Below are 24,182 nucleotides of genomic sequence, written 5' to 3' on the forward strand. Positions count from 1 at the left end.
TCCTCCTCCTCCCTCTCCGCACTTCCCCTTCACTCGTCACTGGCCCCAGCTGTCTGTCCTCCGTCCCCTCCTGTGTATCTGTCTGTTGCTGGGACGACAAACTAAACACCATCTCAAGATTTCCAAATATAACAACAAACTGCTCTCAGAAGCTATGATCCCCCAACTCTGCACTTACCACTCTCCATCTCTGTATCTCTCTGTTTTTTGTTTTTTTTCCTCTCTCTCTCTCTCTCTCTCACTGCTGGCCCGCCGTCTTCCCCTCATCTCTGCTTTTTGGTCTTCTCCCTAATTATCTCACGGAGGACGAGGTAGCCCCTACCATCCCCCACACCTCTCTACAGCCCCGCTACTGAGAGCCCCTGATGAACAATTTGACGTTTCTCTAGCCTTCTCTTTCTCTCGTCCTCAAATTGATTATTGTACAGAAAGCACAGCTAAAAGAGCAGCCCACTGGGTAATTTGTCTTTCTGACGAAAGGAGTCAATGAATAGGTATGGGGGGAGGGAATAGCAGAAGGCTCAAAATGATATGCAAAGGAAGAAAGAAAAACGTGATTATACGAAAAAATGGATGGTGGATGCTTAGGCCGTCTTATTTCTGATAGCTCATTCTGTTTGATGTTGTGGTCAGAGGCACAATTGAGGAGAGCGGACATTTGCATGTCAGCTTAATATGCATATAACATAAGATGCAGCTGGAAAAGTGAGCAAAGTGAGATAAGTACATCCCCAAGAAGCATCTGTAATTACATGAAGCACGGCGGAAAATAACGTTAATACAACGAGACACAGCCCTGTCATCCTCTCTCTCCATCCCCTCTGTGTTATTCTGTAAATCCCTATCACAAACACTGCTGCAGCCCTGTGGCTACAAACATTCATCTGTCAGTGTTTGATTTCACGTAAATATGACTGACTGATGTGCTGTTGGATGATGCCAGCCTCCAGGTGTTTTCAATCTCCTTGACAATGACACTCCCATTGGTTTGGCGTGCCAGACTCCAGTGATGACAGGGATGGAGGGTATCATTTGGGCACCACAGGAAAGATCACTAAGTATGTGTATAGACACCCTGCCTTATCATTAGTATGAGGAATGCCATGAATAAGCTCTGCTGAAATATAAGCAGTTATCCTGACTCAATCTTCTGCTACATTTGATGACTCACCTGGCTGGATGTGAGTAAATTAGCAGACCAAGACGAGGTCAAATAGTGTGTGTCATCGACAATTTTGGTTGAGGCAAGTGCACACCTGAATAATTTTTTTGACAATTACTGTAATGAGATGTTGAAAGTTCTAGCTTTCTTATATATGTTCCATCATGCAGCTTTGATTCTCCACCAGTGCAAAGTAAGCTGAATCAGCCCCCCGCCAACTCTCTTCTCATCTCTGCCGTCTTTTCCTGCATATACTGTACGCCCTCATCACTCTTCATTCTCCCTTGTGCTTTCCTGTCTTCCAACTTCAATCTCTGCTTACTCTCATCTCCTTTGTTTCCTCCAAGCTATCTCACCATCTCTCAAGGCTTTGCTCCTCCCTATATTCTTTTCTTCTCTGCTGCTTCAAGCCCGCTCTAAAGTCTTTCAGCAACGCTAGATTTCTCTCACTGATTTTTAGGCCCAAGCTTCCCTCTTTTTTCTCTCCCAGTCCTGTTGTGCATTCTCTTCCCCAATCCGCCCCCCCCCCTCCAAACCCTCCTAATGGATCCCATGTCAGCAGAATACCAGAGTAAACCACACAACTGCACTGCGGCTTCGTGTCTGTCTCTGCCTCGATGTCTCTCTCTTCTATGTATAAAAAAGTGTGTGAAAAAAAAAAGAATAGAAAAACTGCTGGCTGAGCATTACAGTTCAGTTAAAAAGCTGAGTCTAACATTTAAAATACATGACACTACAGGTGCACTCTCTGTTGTATGGTGACCAACACACATTTGTCAATTAAAGTGATGACCTGTGAGATTTTACTTTTGTTAATTCTTTTATTTGATGAAATCTTTAACTCATATTTGATGACAAGGGGTCAGTGCAGCACTGTCTTTGTTGGATTTAATATTGCTGAAGTTTGAGTTTTCTTTGTGTAGCCATGGAAGCTATCGCTAAACATGATAATTATCCGGTTCTTCTATGTTCCAAAGAAACTGCTGTTGCTTCTGGTAAACTCAGCACTTGCTGTGCATGAGAGGATTTTCCCTCATTTTGTGCCACAATTTGTATTCCCTGAGGAAATTATAGGGGGAATATGCTTAATAAACAACCCTGTCTCCTTGAAATTAAATTTATATACCACATATTTGCAAAAAAAAAAAGTTTTTTTAGAAATGTAGTGCTGCCCAGATTATTTTTAAATCAACATAATAAAGAAACTACTACTACTAATCAATGTAATCTGGTACATCACAAAATCTTGGTACTGAATATATGGGCAAAGTATTCAGTGACATCTTTCATTCATTTTTCTACAGTATCCACTACTACAATACAATATCTGCTTGTAGTGACTAACTTTATGGTTATGTTTAGGCAACTCAAAGCATTCGGTTAAGGTTAGGGAAAGATTGTGGTCTGGGTCAAATACTGAAAAAGTCAGCGATGACTTGAAGCACTTGACGAGACATGTTTACTTTATTAACATTTAACCAAAACCACAATCCTTTCCTAACCTTAACCAAAGTGCTTTTGCTGCCTAAACCTAACCTCACGCAGGAATCTACTCAGGATTTTTAAATTAGACAGCAATGTCAGTGCCACTTCCTATGTACTTGTGTCCCTAATGTGACACAAAAATCTGCGACATTCTGAGCCACAAAAGGCTACAGCATTTTCAAAAATAAAGGATGCACTTAGATGACTGGCTTGTCTCACTTATGTTTGATTAGGCATTTTAGTGTATGATTTTCAATGAGCTGCTTTTATCCTTTTAAAGGCTGAAATACATGTTGTGTATGAAAAACCATTACACCCTGCCAAACCATTTTTATTTTATCAACAATGTGCTCTCATCTTTGACTGCACTGGAAAAAAAAAATGCTAATTATGATTTACATCAATTACATCAAATGCAATTTCACAGTTTTTCTCTTTCATGATGGTTATCCTGGCAAGCGTCATGCGGCTTTTCATTACAGCAACAAACTCAACCGGCGATAAGTTTTTGCAAAAGGTGTGAACGTAAACAGCGAGAAGTTAAACGGAGGCACAGCTCTTTGCCTTGCTGCCTTTCCTTTGGTGGAGGAGTGAGCCAGTAGTAGTGTGTGCAGGAGGCTACAGGCTCACAGGGACAAGTGTGATAGACGATCCGATAAGGGACTGGCAGGGACAAACTGTCACGTCTCTGCTGGGCTCGGCACTCCACAGGTACACGGCATCACAGGCGAGCCCTGGCAGTGACAAATGGACCCAATTTCCATTTATTTATCTATCTGTTGTGTGGACCACAGAACACATGCAGGTCTGCCCCCCATAAATCTTTATCCTGTTAACACAACACCAATATACCAACACATTAGCCCTCCCAAGCAGCACAGACTAATCAAGCATGTTGTTACACAATGCGTAAAGAACATCAACATGTTGGCTGTGAAATTACTGGCAAACACACATCAAGCGGACAATTATAAAATCACTGCAGACAAGTGACCTCACTCATGCATATGTGAGCATACAAATAATGTAAAATAACATTGCCCGCTAAACAATTCTGGAGAGCAAAATGGAAGGAATGTACTCAGAAAATAAATCTGGGGCTAAAGCCACCTCACTTATAACACAATAATAAGTTTCTGCTCTGGAGATGGAAGGGGCTGGAGGAAAGCCAGAGGGAATGATGGGGTCAGGGGCGAGGGAAGGCACACATTTATACTGTTTAGATTTGATAAGGCAAGGAAATTGCTGAGAGAGGCACCCACTTCTAGAGAGACAAGCAGCCTGCCAGTCCGTCTCAGTGACTCCAGCAGGTTTGGCTCAGTGAGGAGGCCTCGCATGACACGCTGTCCCCTGCTGACGAAAGCTCGCCTCTTACAAAGACATCTGCATCAGCCAAATCAGTACTGTCCCATCTATAAACACTAGACTAGAATTAATAATTATCTCTCTGCAAGCCAGCTCACTTCCTCTCACTATTGTACACAAACAAGCTCCTTTTACAGCCTCAATCACACACCGCCTTCTCTCTCACTGACACATAAACACGCACGCACATAAACTCTCCCTGCTGGTTTTGTCATATTACCTGACAGAACACCAACAGATTTTTTGCTCAGTGCCAAGCAGCCAGTGGTGTGAATGGTTGAGCCGCTGGATTTAATTAGCGCTGCGCCCATATGGATTAGCAAACAGACAGGCAGGCACACGCACAACTAGAAAGTATGTCACATTCCCACCTGATCAGCTCTTAACATTGCCCTTGGTGGCATGCATACATGGATGCACACATGAATACACACACCAGAGGGAAAGGAGGGGTGGTGGTGGTGGTGGGGGGGTGGAGGGGGGACTTCATAATCAGGTGATTCGTAATCAGGTGATTTCTTTGCCGTAAATTTAATTGGTTTTAGCAGCAGTGCAAAGAAAACGTTAAGGTTCGCTTGCTGCACCATGTGTACAAAGACAGCTGCTCTGACGGGAAGGAGGTGGGAGGGAGTAAACTGAACATATTGCTAAATAGATTATTTTAAAAACCAGAAAGGTTGATAAACAACATACTGTCATGCTGGCAACACTGAGATGCAGTCTTTTTGTGTCACCTATAATGATTCTGTCCCACCACCCTCTTTTATACTATTATACTACTATTTATACTATTACTAGGACACAACATAATACAAAATAAATGACATTAGCAAATATCTGTTGTGAGTTAGGATTCTATTTGAGCTATCAGATGACAGATGTTTTTTATCTTGTTTTACTATGATTTGAGCTAAGATAATTCTTTGATATGCTTTTAGTATAACTACTAGCTTACATGCTCTCATGTAGCAGCTATTTGGCTCATGGATTTAAAAAACACAAGAACACTTATGTCAGCGCAAAGAGAAAAAAAATCAATTGGACTACATTCAAATGTAACTGTACTAAAGCTACGCTTTGCAACTCATCTTGCGCTGCTGACCATTGATCTACTGAAATATTGACAATTTTTCAATGATTCAGTGCTTTTTTGTTCCAAGGGTATCTTACCGGTGGAAATTAATGAGGAGAAACATATCCATTGATCCTCACCAGACCGACGAGTCTCTGGTTTTTGTTCAAGTGATTTCCTCCACTAAGGTGTCTGTTTGTCATCTTAACACCGGCCCAGAAGTCAAATAACACACTCCTTCCACAATGAGTTTCACTGATTGATTGTACCATGTCATTTTCATCAATCCAACAATACCCTTAGTGCATCAGCCTGAGAAAATAGCTGTAATAGGGTAATATGGTGTGGTTATTCTTTACTCTTACCAGGGCCACTTAAACTAAAATATGGTATTTAGTTTCAGCTGTATAAATAGTGAATAATACATAGCAATATATGCTACGTAATGGTGGTTAAGGCATTTTGTGCAGCTAAGCTCTGTATGAATAATAGCGTAATCCGCTGCAATTATGGATAGATAGCTTATAATTAGCTCACTGTAATCCCTCCAGCTGTCTCTCTCTTAGTAGACTCAGCACTGTCTGGATCCAAATAGGAAGAAATGAGAAAGAGGGCAGTTAGGGATAGGGATAACCTTTTCTTAGAAGATATTTCTGGCATTGTGGAATCAAATGAAATGTTGTCCTTCACAGTGTGTGGACACAGAGTTTCTTTTATGTCTCTATAGGCTCCATAGAGAGAAAAAGGATGTGTAGCCAAGAGACTCAGGGCCGAGTTGAGGGCAGTGTTAATTATCATTTCTGCTTCAGCCTGTAGTGCTACCATCTCCACCTCCCACACAACAGACACTGAATTCCAGATCATATCAAGGTTTTCTGTCTAGCCATGGTTGACTTCCACTTTCTTAATTTTACGTCACTGTCTTATATCGCAGCATGTGTCCGAATTAATTGGTTTGTTGTGGGATGCACTGTTTTATTCCGCTCTGCTTGATATACATATGCAACTGCTTGGGGGTTTGAATGAATAGCAGGAGGTGAACATACCTTTGCAGTAGTCTTACGGTTATTTACAAGGCAAAGAACGGTAAGATTTACTAGTACTGAAACCCTTGATTAGACCCAGTAGGTGTCTATGCTGAAGCTAGCCCATGTTTAATAGCCTCCGTTGAAGCGTACTGACTAACATGCATGGGCTGTTAAAGTCCCGGTGTTTGTGAGCTTGTCGTTCTGTTCAGTAACCAAATGGGAGCGACAGGGAGGGCTATTAAACATGGCAGACTGTGTATACTGTAAACAACGTACAGCACATACCCCACTGTGTGTTCATGGGAGTGTGAAGCTTCCTGTACTTCTCTCTACCAGAAGCAATTTGGTTCATCTAGCTGTGCTGTTGCTCCTCAGAACACACAGCGAGGAGGCATTCATATCCACTATGGTTGGTTTTTCCCAAGACATGTAGAAGGTTTAAATTGTAGACGCAGTGGTGCAAGAGGAGAATATATCTGACTTCAGCAAGCACCTTTATCTGTTTTTTTCTCTTTATTTTGTTGACATTAAAGAGTGAGTTCACCCAAATGAAACTACTTTATAGTAAAGGCGCAGTTCCTTTGCAAACTGAACACTGTGTCTGGAAATAGATAAATTCTTTAAATGTAACTTTTCAGTGATGAACATTCACCTCCATTACATTTGGGTTGAGGCAGAAGAATATATATTAAAAGCTGGTGTAATGAAACAAAAATGATCTGCATGAGTAGATACCTCTAGAAATAAGTGAAGAAAAACATTGTTTGTAGTTTTCAGTGTATTAAACATTTAAGTACTATGATATCTCCTGGAGAAACAACATTCAATTAGCTCCAACTAGGAGGGTTTGAGAACAGTGCAGTCAAAGGGCTAATCAAACAGATAGGATTTCATTCGTATCTGCGAGTAAGCAGTGGATATTCTCATCCTCTGCCCTCTCCCCTATTTCTCCCTTTGCATCCCTTCCCACTATCCAACACTCCCTCCATCCCCCATGGCAATGCGAGGCGGGCAACAGTATCCGCTCTATTACAGAACCTCTAGAGATATCTGCCTTCTCAGCATGAAGTGGAGCTAGACGGTGAAACACATACGCACACGTATGTGCACACACACACACACAACCACACACACGCACACACACACACACACACGGAGGATACCGCAGGTCTGTGATAATCAATGCCAACAGAGCAGCAGCAGATAGAGAGGCAGACCCAAGGCCAAGTTCTACTCAAACAAGCAAAACTGAGAAAGAAAATACACTAAGGAGGGAAGAGGGAATATGAGTGGCCTGACCCAAAACATTAACAATTCTTTTGTCTGTGTACAGTACATTTCATATGAATTCTTTCGATTTTATAGTTTATTTATTTGCACAGAGGCTTATTAAAATGATAACGCATGCAGAAAGTGAAAAGGCACTCTGCATTGGAGATAAATAAAAATCAAAAAGGTGAGAAAAAAATAAGATGACAAAACTGCAGGTGAATATAATAAAATGTGCTTTAAAAACAAATGCATGAAAAGAATGTATGAAAAAAACGAAAACCTCTAATTAAATCTGATATGATGTCTCAGTTTCTGCCACTGACATGTTTTTGCCAGTTTTTTTCTTAAAGGTACACATACTGAAAAGAAAATGCATGCCAACAAAAACAACACATAGCTTCGTCATACTCTATTTATAAATGGTACTTTATGTGAGTGAGAGAGAATAGGTGAGAGCGAGAATCAGACTGACAGCGCTCCTACATCACACTCTCTGTCTCCGCTCATGCTGTCAAATAACCTCAAGGAAAAACTGACAAGACGCGCAGGTGTCCGATGGCTATTAGTGTAAAAACTTCCTCATCTGTCAGTGACGGGAACCAGTTAGTGAACCAGCTGTCAATTAAACAACCACTCATCTTTAGAAGCTTCTCACACTTACAGTACAGAGTGGAGGAAAAAGATATGTGTGTGTGTGTGTGTGTGTGTGTCTGTCTGTGGTGGGTGGATGTGTTGTTTTATTGCCTGTCGACTTTTTGGTGCAAGGCCTTTATAGCGAGACATTTCTTGTGGCATATATGTCGTACACACATTTGGTAGAAGGCCATGAGAAAAGGGTTTGTACCAAAACGTCAGCAGGCAATAAAACAGGCAGCAGAGGTGAATGTTATGTGCATGGGTGTCTTATTGGGAATTTAGAAGCTTTTTTTTGCAGCTTTGACAAATCCTGACCAACAATCACTGACATTAACACTCAGAAACATACATGCACGCAAAAAAGCATGCAAGCTTACTACTGCAAAAAGAAAATGACTTGTGTATGTTTAAAATCATGTTGTGGGACCTTTGTGCAAGGATACAAAGATAACATTTGTTGAGGTTATTGCACTACTTAAAAAGCCCACGGTATCAAATTGGATGTGGGAGATTTGCAGGAATCCCAGTATACCCGATCAATCCAATTATCAATCCAGCTATGAATCCTGGCTCGCTTCACTATCTCCAGATGAATTCAGTAAACCTTTAATTAGCCAGTTCTGCTTGGAGGCCACTGGGATAACATATAGGAATGGAGCCTGGAAAAGTTCATCCTTTTTATCAGCCTGTGAATCTTTCATGAGAAGATGCAAAAGCAGCCAGGTCCAGTTAGCTTACAGTCAATAAACTAGTCAGATGAAAAGCAGACTCAAGTGTGCAGGATGAGATCTAAAAGAATATACTGTACATCTCAACGAAATACTAAAAATATCAATGATATTCAACATCAGCTCACCTTTTCTCCATTGGCACTTGGTGATAAAATACTACAGTAGATAGCACTATCGCTCTTCCTTCCAATTAACTATAAGGCTGTAAGGACATGCTGGAGGATGCAATGAAAAAAAGGAACTATTTGGTGCCACAAAGAAGACAACTTAATGGAATATCTAAATATACTTGTGTTGTTATGCTTAAAGGCAAACCACAGTGGCACTGTGCAGCAGAAGCAATTTGTGCATTAGGGTAGGAAAGCATACCTGTCATTCATCTGCTACTATACATAATGTGGCTCTAGAAAATGGTGGTGCCATCAAGTGAATAAAGCTGCTTTTCCTCTTGTAAGTTTTGAACAGATACTGATATTTTAGCTGTATGTCATTATTTTACCGTATGCTATTATAAAAACATGATTTCCTTACAAAATCTTCCTCATCTTTATCAGTCCAGTTGCACATCTCTTCCGTCTCCATGTGCATTTGTAAATGCTAAAAAAAATTTGATCATGAATTTGATTGATGATCAATAGAAATCAATAGGTGGCATTCTGTAAGAGGGGCGTTTATACAGTCTTGTGACCAAAAAGACAATGAGAGGAAAGTAATTCTTGGTTATATGAGCCAATTTTGATTTTTGCTATGTGGAAATGGTAACAAAATAAATTTATTTTATACTCAAGCAAGCAGAAGAATGTAAGTGGTCAAGCAGGAAGTTCCATTCACATAGTAACAGGTGGCATTTGTCTCATTTTCCATACAATACTTGGACTGACACACATACATTCTGGTGGCAGCCCACTTGCTGGCAGGTTGTCAAACAACCATATCAGCTGTTCATCCCTCTGACCTCAGAGACATGGGGCAGAACTGCCATGATCACAATCCCAAGACACAATCGGAGTGCCATCAGCACAACGTCATCAGAGCAGGGAGGCAGTACTGAAAGTCACACGTGGCATTTATTGTCCTCACAGAGGTATATTAGATAACTAGAAAAAAGCGGCTCAATTACTATGCACAGTATGTGTCAGCTTAGTTCCCTGCCATTCTTAACAATGAATACATATCAGAACAACATTAGTCTGATATGAGAGCTGAAAAAAACAACTTTAATTGTTCATGTTGTAGATGCTGCACATTTTTCACTGTGACATTAAAACCTAAACCTTCTTGGATTGTTTTCCTAGAAACACAAGATATTACATTAAACCAAAAAATTAATCTCAGCAGCATAATGGCATATTTTTCATGCATGATTGTGATAAATTACCAGTAGATTGCTGTTATGAAAATGAGTTGAAGCCTGACGTGCTTTGCATAACCTGTATTAACGATATGGGCGGGCAAGAGACACAGATTTATGTCCTGAATGTAGCATGAAAAATATAAAGACAACACATCTTCGGGTATAGGTGCATTAACTGGCTTTCCATGTATGTGTGTGGAGGGGCACTAATATGTGTGTAAATGAATAAGAAGTCCCAGTGCTATGGGCTATATCGCTCTGAAGATCCTTTTAATTATCTCCAGTCCCTCTTCAGTGTCTCCTGGTTTTCCTCTACCTCTCAGCTTCATCCTCTCCTTCAACTCCTGGTGCCTCATCTCATGCTGTCTGTATTTGTGCTCCTTTGTTATGTCTCTCCAATAGCCTTGGGAAGTCTGGGAGAAAGAGTAAAGGGAGTTTTCCTTCGAGAATGATCATAAATTGAGATTGGGCAAACACAGAGGAGGGTTTTATTGGTAGAAGGAGTTTTGAATAATGAAATATTCTATCTTTTAATATTTTATGGCATTTTAAGATAAATATTCTTTAATATATTTGAAGGAAAGAATGGAATGGAAAGGATACCTGTAAACATCTATTGTTGCTTGCAGATACTTGTACTAGATTGCAGTAGTTGATTGAACAGGGCTCTCATTCATTTTGTTGTTTCTATCTCTCGTAATAAAACTGAGACCTTGAAAATTGGCCTTGATGACAGAGAAAAAAGGAATTTAGTTTGTGGGTGTGGAAGGAGGCTGCCAGCTAAGCAAACACAGAGATTGTGAGTACGAATTATCACTACATCCACACATAGCAACACAATTAATTGGAAAAATAATGAAATTGCCTATTTGAATTCTGCAATGTCAACATCACAAGAGGCTGTTGATGTTGAAGAGATAAAAGGTAGAAAAAGCACTGCCCCTTGAAGTGGCAGCGTAGTGCTACAATTTATTAAATCATTTTAAGTACTGCAAAAATGAATCTAACTTAAACTATTTTAGCATCTTCCACACGTTACATTATTAACATTAAAATAAAAAGCAGCACTACCTTTTAAAGGTAATATAGTGTCAAAAAAAAATCTGACAGACACACACATGTTTTACAGTCTGCCTCTAAATAGTATACACCTTACACAGATAGACACACACAAACATACATACACTTTGTATACTGTGTGTATGACAATGTTATAATGGGGAACACATCACTGGTCATCAAAGCTTTCAATAAGTAGCTTTGGCAAATCAGCCACAACAGAGGCTCCATCACAAACCTGTCTGCACATTCCAAAGTATTCCCAATGGAGAGAGATGAAGCGATGCTCCAGAAGGAGGAGGGGGAGGAGGAGGGGGGAAAATGGCAGAAAATAGGGGATGCAGAACTGACAGCCAGGCAGGCACAGGAATGGCTGTGGTGCTTTGGAACTGTTCATCTCATTATTCAGCTTTCCATTGAGGAACCACTCCTCTCTCTCTCACTCGTCGTCCCATATTTTGCTGCATGTTATAAATCACCACATCTGCAGCCCATTAGTGAAGATACCAGCATCTTTGGTTTTGGTGGGTAAGCAGTAGGAGCTATACTGCATAAACAGCCTATTACTCTGCTGCTACACTAGCAAGTGCTAGAATCTCTGATTTCAAGTGTCTGTCACTGCTTCTCTGCACTGTCATTTCTGTGAAGTATTAAGTGAAGTGCAGTATCTCTCAGATTGCCCGACAATGTCTCTAAACATTTTCTAAGTTGTCCCTTTTCAGCAGCAACTTTATTTAGTATGGTGAGCTCAAATGCTTAGGTTTATAATGCAATATTTTATAACTATTATGTTCTCATCATATCATTTTACATAATAGTATTTCATTTCATGGAGATGATATTTAGCCTTATCTCTTAGATAAACCAAATGAAGTTGCTCACAAAATTGTAACTAAGCAAACCTATAATGATAAAATACAGTGTAAATGTATTAACTTCCTGACAGTAAAAGTACCTGAATACAACTTTACGCTAGCTTGTTGTGCTACATATCACAACCTCCTGACTTTGTACTGAAGTTCTTTGAGAAATCTACGATGTAACACAAAGTCAAGAAGTTGTGATATGTAGCACGACAAGCTGGCGAAGCACTATAAATGGTGTGTTCCCTGCCTCCGCAGTGATGTCTGCATTACACAGAAATACTCTCTGGATACTGAAAACTTCACCTTAATCTTCATAGTGAGGGAACATGACACCCATAGCAGCGATGTGGCTCATTGATGTGCTTTTAATAGTTTTTGGACAACAACGGAGGTCTATGGCGCAGAGGAATAAGATATATCAGGCTTTGGATACACATAGGATACTAGTACGATCAGTTCATTATTGGTTTGGCTCTGCACATAAGATTCATTGACAATAAGAAAAATATAGAAAATCGCTCCTTTAAATCATCATCTTAGTTCAATTGTGCAATCAGTTCATTTATGTTTTATTTATTGATTCTGAACTAGCATTTTTTGGTAATGGATTTTTTCAAAAGACAATTTGGGTTCAAATCTGTATATCAGTATAAAAGCTGCTCCATGTCTGTGCAGTGGATACAGCAGTAAGAACCAGCAAGGCCTTTAAGATTATTGGCATTATTTTTAAGCAAAGAGTAAATGGTAATGAAAAATATGTTTGTCTATATTGGTTTAAAACTTTGTAAAGCATTTAGTAAACACTGAGTTGAATTTCCCTGCAATTTGGCTGTCTGGCCTCCAGAATATTTGATTATGCTAAAAGCTAAGTGCTTGCCTGTACTTGATCACGAAAGAATTTTGATTAGCTTAATGATAGTCCAAAAAGTTTGAATTTTAATCATAGACACCAACAATCATCAAACCACAATTACGCAGTGCACATCTGAGAGAGTGTTCATTATTCACTGTCACTCCCTGAAGGGACTGTCAGAGTTGCACTGAGCTTAATTATTTTTAAATGAAATTACAGTTAACTTTTACCGGGTGATGTGATACCACACGAAGCAGAGACAGTAAAAAACTTTAGCAACTGAAAACTGACACAAGGTCAAAATGAAAAAGCAACACAACCTTTGACCCTCAGGGGAAGATAACATTAACTCTAAGCACAGATACGACCAGTGGATGCTGTTGACTGTGGTGGTATGGAGTGACAGATAGAGGATGGATAAGGCTAATATCTCAGCAAATGCACAACCATCCCTCTTCTCTCCATGACAGCAGGATTACTCAACCATGCTGTAAGCCTTTAATACTTCCACACTGACAAATTCAGAAGCAAAATAGTGGGTACACTTGACATGTGCTTACCATAGCACAGTTTATGTCAGTACCGGGTTTGCTGCAAGTTATGACTTGATGATTGGTTTTCACTGTTTATTAATTTCAGTTGTTAGAAACACCTCCGCGGCTAAACACATGATTGCCGGTAATTTGGCCCTCCAGGAAGCTTCTCTTGCCATGTTACAAATCAGCAACTGGAGTGAATAAAAGGCATATGACTTTAGAGTAACCTGACACAGCAAGCATCTAGTCTTATTGGAAATGGATAAAATCTAGTTGCATTACAGCTCCGAGGCTGCAGGGAAATGCAACCAGCTCTGAGCGGGAAAGGGGAGAAAAGATTTAGTGTCGGGAGAAATGGGCTGAGCCGAACAGAGTCTCCCCTGCAACAATCAGAGCTGAATATTTTAACCGCAACAAAATGATAGCCAACATGAATTGGATGTAGAAGAAATGGAGGGATATCCAAAGCATAATGCTTAATGTAGCTCACATATGAGCACACAGGAGCATACTATTCACAAAAGTCTATCCTCCACAGACGGATTTGTTGATTTAACTCTCCCAGGCTGCTATTTTCCTCCTGTGGCCCGTCTGTCTCTCCTCGTCAGCAACTTATTCTCCAAAGATAAGCACAAAAAGAGAAGAGGGGGGAAAAAACATGCACACATACATATGACAAGGCCAATAAAGAAGGCTTCACATGTGTGTAATGTAGAGGAACCATTAACAGCCCTGAAAATTCACGATGCCTCCCAGCTTATTAAAAACAAACAAAAAAAACATCTGCTGAATCTAGGTTTATGTCTGATAAACCTAGATTCAGCAGATGTTTTTTTTGTTTGTTTTTTTTTTGTGTGCTTGACGAGGCAACAGCACATCTCTATTGCAAAATGAAACCTCCTTTTGCCAGAGAAAGAAGAAAAAATATTAAGGGGGCTATTATTATTATGGTGTAATTCAATTATCTGACATATAATGCAGATTTGAAGGTCAGTCCTTTCTTTCTTGTGAAAGCAGCAACTGTAGTTTAATTTGACATACATATACAGGACAATGCCGACAGGACAATGTACACACAGACACACACAAAAGGAACGGCTTCACATTTTGATAATATTGCCACACACCCAGGAGCCATATGGTCTTTGTCAGAATCTCTTGAGTACTTCCCCTCTCCTCTCCCTTCACCACGCTGCTGCAAGCCAAACAAACTCTTTCCCTACGTCCTGACACTCTGGCGCAAATCTGGCTCTTGGAAAAGCTGAGCCAAGGGGAATATAGCGACTAAAATTGTTTAGACAATACTTGCAGTGCACTCGCCCCAGTCTCCAGACTGTAAACACAAACCAGCTGTCCCCGGAGTGTGATACTTATTCACTGACTGATCTAACCATGGGCCAACTGGGAGAGAGGGGAGCGGAAAACAGGATGAAGAACAAGAGGCTAGCACGGCGTTCACAGACTGTCACAGACAATTGGAAATAAACACTGATATCTGACTTTGTGGCTATGGGTGAAGAGCATTTACAATGTGTCAGTGTTTGTCTATCAAACAATATCACTCCTCGTCCATATGGAGAGAAAATGACAACTTTCCTGAAACATACCGCTCTACTACCACTTAGGATCTTTTCTGCGTTTATCCAGAGTGACTACAGACAGGATGTTGTCAGCAACAGTGACAGCTATTTGAAGTGAGGAGCCATTAGTTAATGGATAGGGGCAGGCAGAGAGGGAACCTGACCTCTGAGAATCTGCCTCTCTCTTCGCTGCCTCGTACGTCTCCTGCACCCGCTTTTTTCCAGCATAAGATTACAATCAAAGAGGAGCGGACAGGGAGACGGACCAGGGGTCCCACCTCAAGCTGTCAATCTCACAGTCTGACTGAGCTACACATATCCCATGATCCACTTCAGAGAGCATGGTGTTACTGTGAACATGTCTGTCATGTTAATGCAGTCATTTAATTACCACAAGCCATCATACGTCTTCCACTAGCTTTCCCTTTTCAAGATATGAAAAGAAAACAAAACTGCATATATTTAGGCTGTTCAAATATAGACACTGTATTAGGAATGCAATGATTATAGATTCTGGTGGTACAATTGTAGTCTGAGGAAAAATCATGGTTTCACAATTATGATGAATTAATTTATTTCACAACACTGGATGGATTAAATCACATGAGCATGTTTTGTGTAAGAGGGGGCATAAGACACAAACTTCACCAAGGATTCTGCAACAGTGGGTTGAACTGCAGCAGTACCAGAGGTAGTCTTAGGCTAAAAGTGAATAAGAAAAAATGAAAATAAATAATCCATGCTAAAATAAACTTCGATTGGACATTGCAGTAATAACTTTAGTGATTTCTAATATTTAAAATATAGTAATTTTAATCATTATTATTAATAAAGGTTAAGATGATCTTTATTGATCCCCTAGGGGAAAATATTACAAATGTAGGTAATAAACTGGAGTGTTTTTTTTATCATCAACTGTCATCCATGCCTATTTTTTAAATTCATTCTTAATAATCTATTTAAATAATTAAACTAATTTTATTTTATGGTATAATGCTGGAAGTCTACAAGATCCTAATGTTACATTAGTCTTTTACACGTGGCATATCTACCTACCATACCTAGCGTTTACTGAACACATAAGGGAGGAAGCAACAGGATGTAAATAATCACATTGAAGTCCTTGAGGGGATTACATGCCGCTTTGGTGAGCATTCATTTATAAAAGATGCAATGCTCCATTTCCTGCTTTGTTGCCGTTGGTTTACGTTGCATTGAAAGCCCAACTCTTAACTCACCGCTACTTCATCGGTTGTATATTCCCCACCAACTCAATGTTTCATTAAGTAACTTGCCACGAAAGTAATGTTTTTTTTAGTCATAACTTGGTGTATGACCTTCACTTGAGCGTGTATAGCTAGATGGTGATCTGGAAGATGCTGTATTGAGTTTGGCAAGTTTTACAAATTGGAGATCCGTCTTCTTGAACACCCCCCTGGGCCATTCTTTATGTATCCGAAATACTCCCACACTGACGATTTAAGACGTTTTTTTTTTTTTCGGTGGATTCCAGACTTCAATGTTGAGTCCCTCAGCAATTGCCAGAACACTTCATGTCTCTTTTAGCTAATGTAGCCCCCCTCAAACATAAACAAGGTTGCTCTCGTGACAACATGTGTAACTTTGCGTACCTGAATTGTTGCAGCACAGCATTTTAACCTCTTCCACTCTCGCCCCCCTACATTTTTGGGGGGGTTGGGGGATGTTTAGGGGGAGATAGCAGGTCAACAGTAAATGCCACATAGAACTGGTATACATCATCTGAAAGCTGGGAGCCTGAAGATTAATTTGAGATGCAGTTCAGTACTGTGTGTCAAGTTTTTCCAGAAATAAATTTGTAATGAACACTGTGTTTCGGTTAGGTGCCTATTCAAATTTTGAAAGTTTAGAGTGTATAAGGGCTTAGGACATTATGATGGAAGCATATGATGGCCATTCACATGCTCAGTTATGTCTCATTAGTTGTTCCAGCAATTTTTGGGTTAATACCATTTGTTACACAGGTTTGGTGCAACATTTAACCATTTTTGACTGCTAAAAATTTGATAAAAGTGGTCCAAAATCCCCCCAGAATACCACATTAAGACACCAAGACCTTGAGTAACACCATAGAAAAATTCATGCTGTGATTTGCTATGGAAAGCCATACATCCTCTGAATGCCCTAAGTCTCTAGTTTGTGGTTGTAAAGTTTCATGAAGCTGTGATTATCCTAGAAGCCCAATAGGTCATTTTATACAGTGAGGTCAAGTTTCAAAAACTGGTCTCACTACGATGAAATGGCTATTATGACGAGTAAACATCATCACACATGAATACAGCTGGGCCCATTAAATCCACAAGAGTCTCAGCTTTCCAGTTATACCCAATTTATGCAATTCCAAGATTGTTCAGGGACCCTGGTATGCAGAAATATTCAAATACACCAGTTTTAGAATAGGTGAAAATAAAGGTGTGAAGGCGAGACTCGTGGGTAACCATAGAACTCATTTTCATTCAGACATCTTGAGGTGAGAGGTCAAGGGACTCTTTTGAAAATGGCCATGCCGGATTTTCCCTCGCCAAAATTTAGCCTAACTTTGGAGCGTTATTTCGCCCCCTTCCCCACAAGCTAGCACAGGCCCCCTACAGCCTCTGAAAGACAGTAACGTCGCCCACAGACACTGGCGTCCTCAGGGAGTGGAAAGGATTAAGCTGGTACACCAAGTTTGTTTTGAACTTCTGCCTGTAGTCTGCCAGTTGCACCTATGGACATTTTTTTTAACACAATTGTCTAGTTTTGTTTAATTTTACTCACAGTACAACCATTGTTAAAAAAATAACATACCATAATGTCCCTTTTTTGAGAATGAGAACAGAAACAAACTGTGACATTTTAAAGCGCAGTTAATAGTGAAATCAGTTAATCGCTGCATCCCTACACTGTACGGAGAATTATGTTTTATATCATTTATTTTAGAAGCAGAGATCTTTACTGTATGTGATGATGCACAAAGACCGAGTTGGCTGTTCACATAAGCATTTAAGTTAGCCAGCTGGTTGGAGGGAGGGTGTGTGAGATGAGCAAAAAAAGCCTTTTACCAAGATAGAGACTTTTTGTAAAAGCTTCATTCCTTCTTCTTCTTCTTCTGCTATTGAATTTGCCTGAAATTATGTAGACAAATACTTAATGTTATGAGTGACCTGTTATTGGAAGATACCAGTATGTTGCTATATTTTGAATTGAATTGAAGTTTGACATCCAGCTGTGTCTTTTAATTCAATCTAGGATAGGCCAAATGAATTGTCATGTTGTGGAAATAAAAAAATAACCAATGAATACATAGACAGAGGACTCAGACGGGACGTTTCTGCCTTTCTCTCCATACTTTCACATGCATGAGGAGTGGTGTGGCTGCATGGTTGTCTTTCCCTATGGCTCATTACTACACTGCAGTGTTGTGGCTTAACCTTCATCTCAGCCACAAGCCGAGTTTTCCTCTCGCAAATGGCAGTGTCCAATTAGTTTAAGAATACCATTTATTCCTCTCTCTTACTGAACCTAAAAACAGGTCTACTATCCAATAACCTTTAGAGTACACAGGCTGTGACTTTGCCTTCACCTCAATAAAGCGCTTCATGATTGAATCAAGTGGCTGAGGTCAATAGGACATATGTTCATTTCCCAGGGTCCTCTAGGGTCCCTGCAGGCAGAAAAAAAATATGCTGAGTGTCTTCTGTGACATTTATAGGATAGGAACTAAGTTATATGTCTTTTTTTTTCCTTTTTTTTCATTTAATCTCTTTCGCTTTCAGAAAGGGCTCCACTGGCATGTGTGCGTGTGTGCACGTGTATGTGTGCGTGTTGTGTGTGCTGACACAGTATTTCAACCCTGCGGTCACGCTTCAGGCACCAGCACATACTACATCTGTCACTGTCTCTACCACGTCACCTCAATTTTCTGCAAACAAGTTTCACTTCTGTGCCTTGAAGGACAGACACTTCTTCCTCTCTCTCTCCTCTGCTTATGCCTGCTCCGTCAGTCCTTTCCTGCTTCCATCACTTTACATCTGTCAGCCTCTAACACTGTCTTTTGTCAGCCGTCTGCCCACTTTTCATCATCTCTCCCTTACTTCACTTAAATCATAGCGGCATTAGAAAAAAATTATAATACAGTAAATTCATTTAGAATTGAGTTGAGGCCTTTATAGGTAATTAATTTCCCACTGTAGCTTTCATATTTACTCTCTCTAAAATGGATCAAATGAGTGATGCTCTGCAGGATTCTTGTCAATATGCAGCAGTGTCTTCCCTAAGTCTTCCTAAGTAGTCAAGTCCATGAACTCATCATATTATACAAAGTGACAAGATATTCATGACAGCTAATCAATTAAATGAACTGTGACTACTTAATGTTTATTTATATGGACAGGTGAGGACAGGACTTCAGTTCATCCTCTGCACTACAATATAAAAAATAGTTTTGTTTTTGTGACTTCTTGTTTGTTGATCCATTTGTGTGGTTTCTGTTTTTTGTGAGTGGCATTGTGGGGCTACAGACAACAGTTAGTTGTGCAACCTTGTGTTGTAAAATGGTAAAAAAAAAGATCTTGAATCTTGAATAGAATATTCATTGACTAGACCAAGGCAACATTTAGTGATGGTTTCTTAATAAACTCAACTAAATCCTTATTCTTCTATATTATTGCTGTTATTAATCATATAATAATTGGTGTATTTAGCATATTCATTTATAATGCATAGGATTTTGGATCATTATTGATTTAGCAATTCTTCTAAGAAATTCAGAGGACCGTGTATCTTTAATATATTGACTTTTCCAGATCTTGAGTAAAAACCTTGTTTTTGCATTTTTGGCAAAGGGTTCAATAGCCCAAGACAACCTCTTGTCAGTCTTTAGAGTAGCTTGTAATCCTTTAGTTTGAATATGAAAATATGAAACTCAAAACTGGACTAACATCAATGTATAACATTGATGTTGGGGATTCAATATATATACACACACACACACACACACACACACACACACACACACACACACACATATATATATATATATATATATATATACACACACACATATATACATACATACATACATATATACATACATATATATATATATACACACACACATACATACATACATACATACATACATACATACATATACATATATATATATATACACACACACACACACACACACACACACACACACATATATATATATATATATATATATATATATATATATATATATATATATATATATATATATATATATATATATATATATATATATATACACACACACACATATACATATATATATACATATATATATACATATATACACACACACACACACACACACACACACACACACATATATATATATATCATGGTGCTATTGCCAATTTTAATGTAATGAATCACAAGATGCTGTGTTTGGTAGAAAAATGAATACAAACCTCATAATTTATGATGCATATGAGCTTAAGATAGCATGTTATGATGCAGTTACATTGTAATAATAGTAATATGTTCATGATGCATCTATTATGGCATATAGCGCATGATGTTACCTTAATTGTATGGCAATTTAGTCTCAATTCAAACTCTTCATACTGGAAAAGATTGCCATCCATGACTCTGCTCTGTTACAACATTATTGCCGGAGTGATCTCTGAGTGACAAACATTCAATATGTGAATGATGATGTTAACGTGATGATACTATGTGTGTGTGTGTGTGTGTGTGTGTGTGTGTGTGTGTGTGTGTGTGAGTAGTGTGTGTGCGTTCGTGCGCACAGGCTGCATAGCAAAGCAAATTATTCAAAAACAGTAGCTGGTAACTCATGAGAGCTTCACAATTTTCACATTGTCTGTCTTAAAACAACAGTCAGGTGAACATATGAACACTGAACGAGGTTTTCCTCGCTGTAATCATTCCTTGTTTATAGTCGCTATTAAAATATCCCCCTCAAATGCACTTTCAATGTAAGGGATAGGGGCCAAAATCCACAGTCTGTTGCAAAGTACAGTAACAAAAAGAGGGACTTAAAAGACTAAAAAGACTGTAACGTTGAAAGATCTATTTAATTTGACTAATTTGCATGGCTGAAGGTTCATATTAGGTTCAGATAAGCTTTTAAATGCATTTTTGCACAGAGGGACTGTGGATTTTGGCCCCCATCACTACATTGTAAATGCATTATGAAGGGATCTTCTAATGGTCAGTATGAACAGGAGGAATGATTATGGCAAGAAAAACCTATTTCAATGTTCATTTGGGAACCTGAATATTGTTTTAAGACAGACTTGAAAAACTTTGAACCCGTCCTTTAAAGTCCCCCTATTTAGCATTTGGTTGTATACTTCTTACAAATGCTAATTAGAGGGACTTTGAGTAAAGTTTGACCCAGTAGTTTACTGTATATCACAACACAGAGTGACAACAATTTGTGGTCTCAAAAACCAGTCACCCTTTTGAATTCTGTTTCCTTTACAACTTGTCAAAGCAATCTTCAAGCTATTTAAACACTGTACAAAATAGATGACAAATTATCGGACAAGTCTGTCTATTGACAGAGTAAGGTCAATCCTCCTTTTAACACTCCACAGCTTCGCAGCCCCCTCTAAAACTCCCTAACTCAGCAGCATTTGCCAAAGGGGGTTCTGTTTTACTATCCAGCCTCAGGGTGATCCATGAATCTGTGTGACCTCTGAGGGTTGAGGTAGGGAGACATAACTCATCCAGGCAGCTTCAACAAGTCCTCGCTGTGTTCCTGCTCGACCTTAAAAACCTGGCAGTAAATTTAGTGAACTCCAAGTAATAAACTCTGCCCCTAGAGGGCTTAGCTTCTCAGGGTAGGAGTGCTGATCTAGCATTACCATGATACCATTTGACCATCTCTTTCATTATAATTCAAAAGGTGAAACAGATACTAGAGGGGTATTATTATTTTAAAACCTTTGCGAAATATCTGCCCAGGAGACCGAGGTTGGGCAGGGCTCTGCAAGCTGACACAGCTGAGCTGAAGAATCGAAACTAAAGGATGTGAAACTATGCAGTATGAGGGTATTGCTGCTTATCACCAACACTTTCTTCTTTCAGTGCATTATTCATTCTTGTTATTTTCCAGACTGACTCCAGCGTTTTTTGGACTTGCAGAACCTGTGCTCCATAGGGATTCACAGACCATCTGCACTTACCCTATTCTGATGGTCGTAAGCCCTGACCTTTTGCTCTCTGCCCTCTGCCTGCTTCTCCACAGGCTTCATTCCATCACTCTAGCTAATGTATACACACACACACACACACACACACATTTGGCTGCTGCATGCAACCTGGCAGATTCCAGCCTGAGACATACTGCAGTGAAAGGCTGTTTAACTGGCAACACCACACACTTGACACTTGCAACTCTACGATTCAGCGAGTCGACAGTGTCACCTGTTAGGAACACACTCACCCCTTGTTTAAACCTGGGGACTAAAGCAGACACACAGCTGCTGTTTGTCTGACAGGTGTGTCACATAGTGAATTTCCATCTGTCCCTAAACCATAAAAATGACCTTTAAGCCATAATTGGAAGGAAAGTAACAAAATGAAACAGGCTTTTCAATTTAAATATTGTGTTTCATGTATAATTAGATCAATTGGAGTGCAAAGCATCAAAACGCTTTATGCAAAGGAAATATAACAAAGACTGTGATGCATTGTAGTAAAAATGAAAGTATTTCCACCTTAGTAAAAGTAGTTTTTTATGCAGGAAATGATCTAAAGGTTAGCCTGCTATTTATTTTCTTTAAAGATAGATAATAAAACACCTGTTATCATCATACCTAACGCAAAATGAGAGATTAGGAAATAATTTATGATATTTAAAAGAGCTCAGATAATAAATACCCAGACGACTTGGTATAAGAGATAACTTATTTGTTGTTATTTGATAACTTATCGTTTGTTCTTGGTCAAAGGTTAACGGATCTGGCAGACTTCTGTCATTATGTTTGATTTTGGCCGCTTTTATGTTAGGTGCATTTCCTGATTAATATTAATCATAAACCTTGCTGGGGTAATGTGTGTTGCGTTATTTTTAATAGGATTTTCTGAACAGCTGTAACTTACTTGCTACTTCCAGGGATGCGTTGTGACTGATCGCCTGGCCCAGATAGTTTCGGGCCACACACACATAGCTGCCGTCGTCGGGCTTGCTCCGTCGTCCATGGACGATGCGCAGAAAGAAAAGGGACCCGCTGGGCAGCAGCATACGGTGGGAACGGGGGTTGTCACGGTCCGTCTCAACACGCTCCCCATCTTTGTACCATTCCACTGTGGGGGTTGGACGGCCCTCTGCCTTACAGTTGAGAGTGGCTGGTTCCCCCTTGGACACAATGAGGTCAGAAGGGTGCTCCACAATGCGGGGAGGGAAGTCTTCCTGCCGCAGACGAGACCCTAGAGGGGAAAACGAATGAAAAGGTGATGAAAGGGGAAGAAATTAGTTCTATGTATACACTTTACTGCCAAATTAGCAATATAATACTTACTGTAAATGTCAGTGGAATTCAAAAAACACAAAGAGCCATAATGAAATTACCAAATAATCCTTCCTTGCAATAAAGAGTAGTACTAATCAAAACAGCATCTGTTCTGAGGGAATTAGACAAGGCACATTATTATTATTGTTCAAGTGCTGTGTATTAACAATAATCCATGACAATATAATTACTGTCATTTTAATTAAAATGTTTTGCTTTTTTGAGCAGTTGGAACCCCATGAGGCATTGTAAATTACTAAACAATGCTGACATGTGAATTCCTCAGGATGTAATATCTTTTGAAAAGATGTCTAGCCTTAAAACATGTATTTGCACAGAAATATATACAGCTTTTGAGAATGGCTTTGAAGCTGGATTATGAAAGGATTATAGTGTTATCTGTGACTCCAGTAACACAACATTACACAACACAACTGTTCATTTCACTTATTTAAATATTCAATATTGGTCAATTTTATTGGAGAAATGTCTGCTTCTAGCAATACAGGAAAATCAGCAGATTCCAAGTGTATTACAGTATGAATGTTTTGATATTCTCAGCAAAAGAGAAAGGATGCCCATCCTCAACATGAGCCATCACTCTCTCCCTCCACCCTACTGCAATAGCATGCCTGTA

General features: G+C 39.5%; 1 protein-coding gene across 1 annotated transcript in view; it reads right to left on the bottom strand.

The window, feature by feature from the left end:
- Positions 1-24,182, bottom strand: part of LOC137195363 (roundabout homolog 1-like) — a 108,471-nt gene that overhangs the window by 48,336 nt on the left and 35,953 nt on the right. Inside the window, exon 6 of the mRNA XM_067607639.1 lies at positions 23,136-23,462. Within this exon, the coding sequence (XP_067463740.1) occupies positions 23,136-23,462 (327 nt within the window). The remainder of the gene's footprint in view (positions 1-23,135; positions 23,463-24,182) is intronic.

This window comes from Thunnus thynnus, chromosome 13 (genome assembly GCF_963924715.1).
Source record: "Thunnus thynnus chromosome 13, fThuThy2.1, whole genome shotgun sequence".
In the NCBI taxonomy this organism is placed as follows: domain Eukaryota; kingdom Metazoa; phylum Chordata; class Actinopteri; order Scombriformes; family Scombridae; genus Thunnus; species Thunnus thynnus.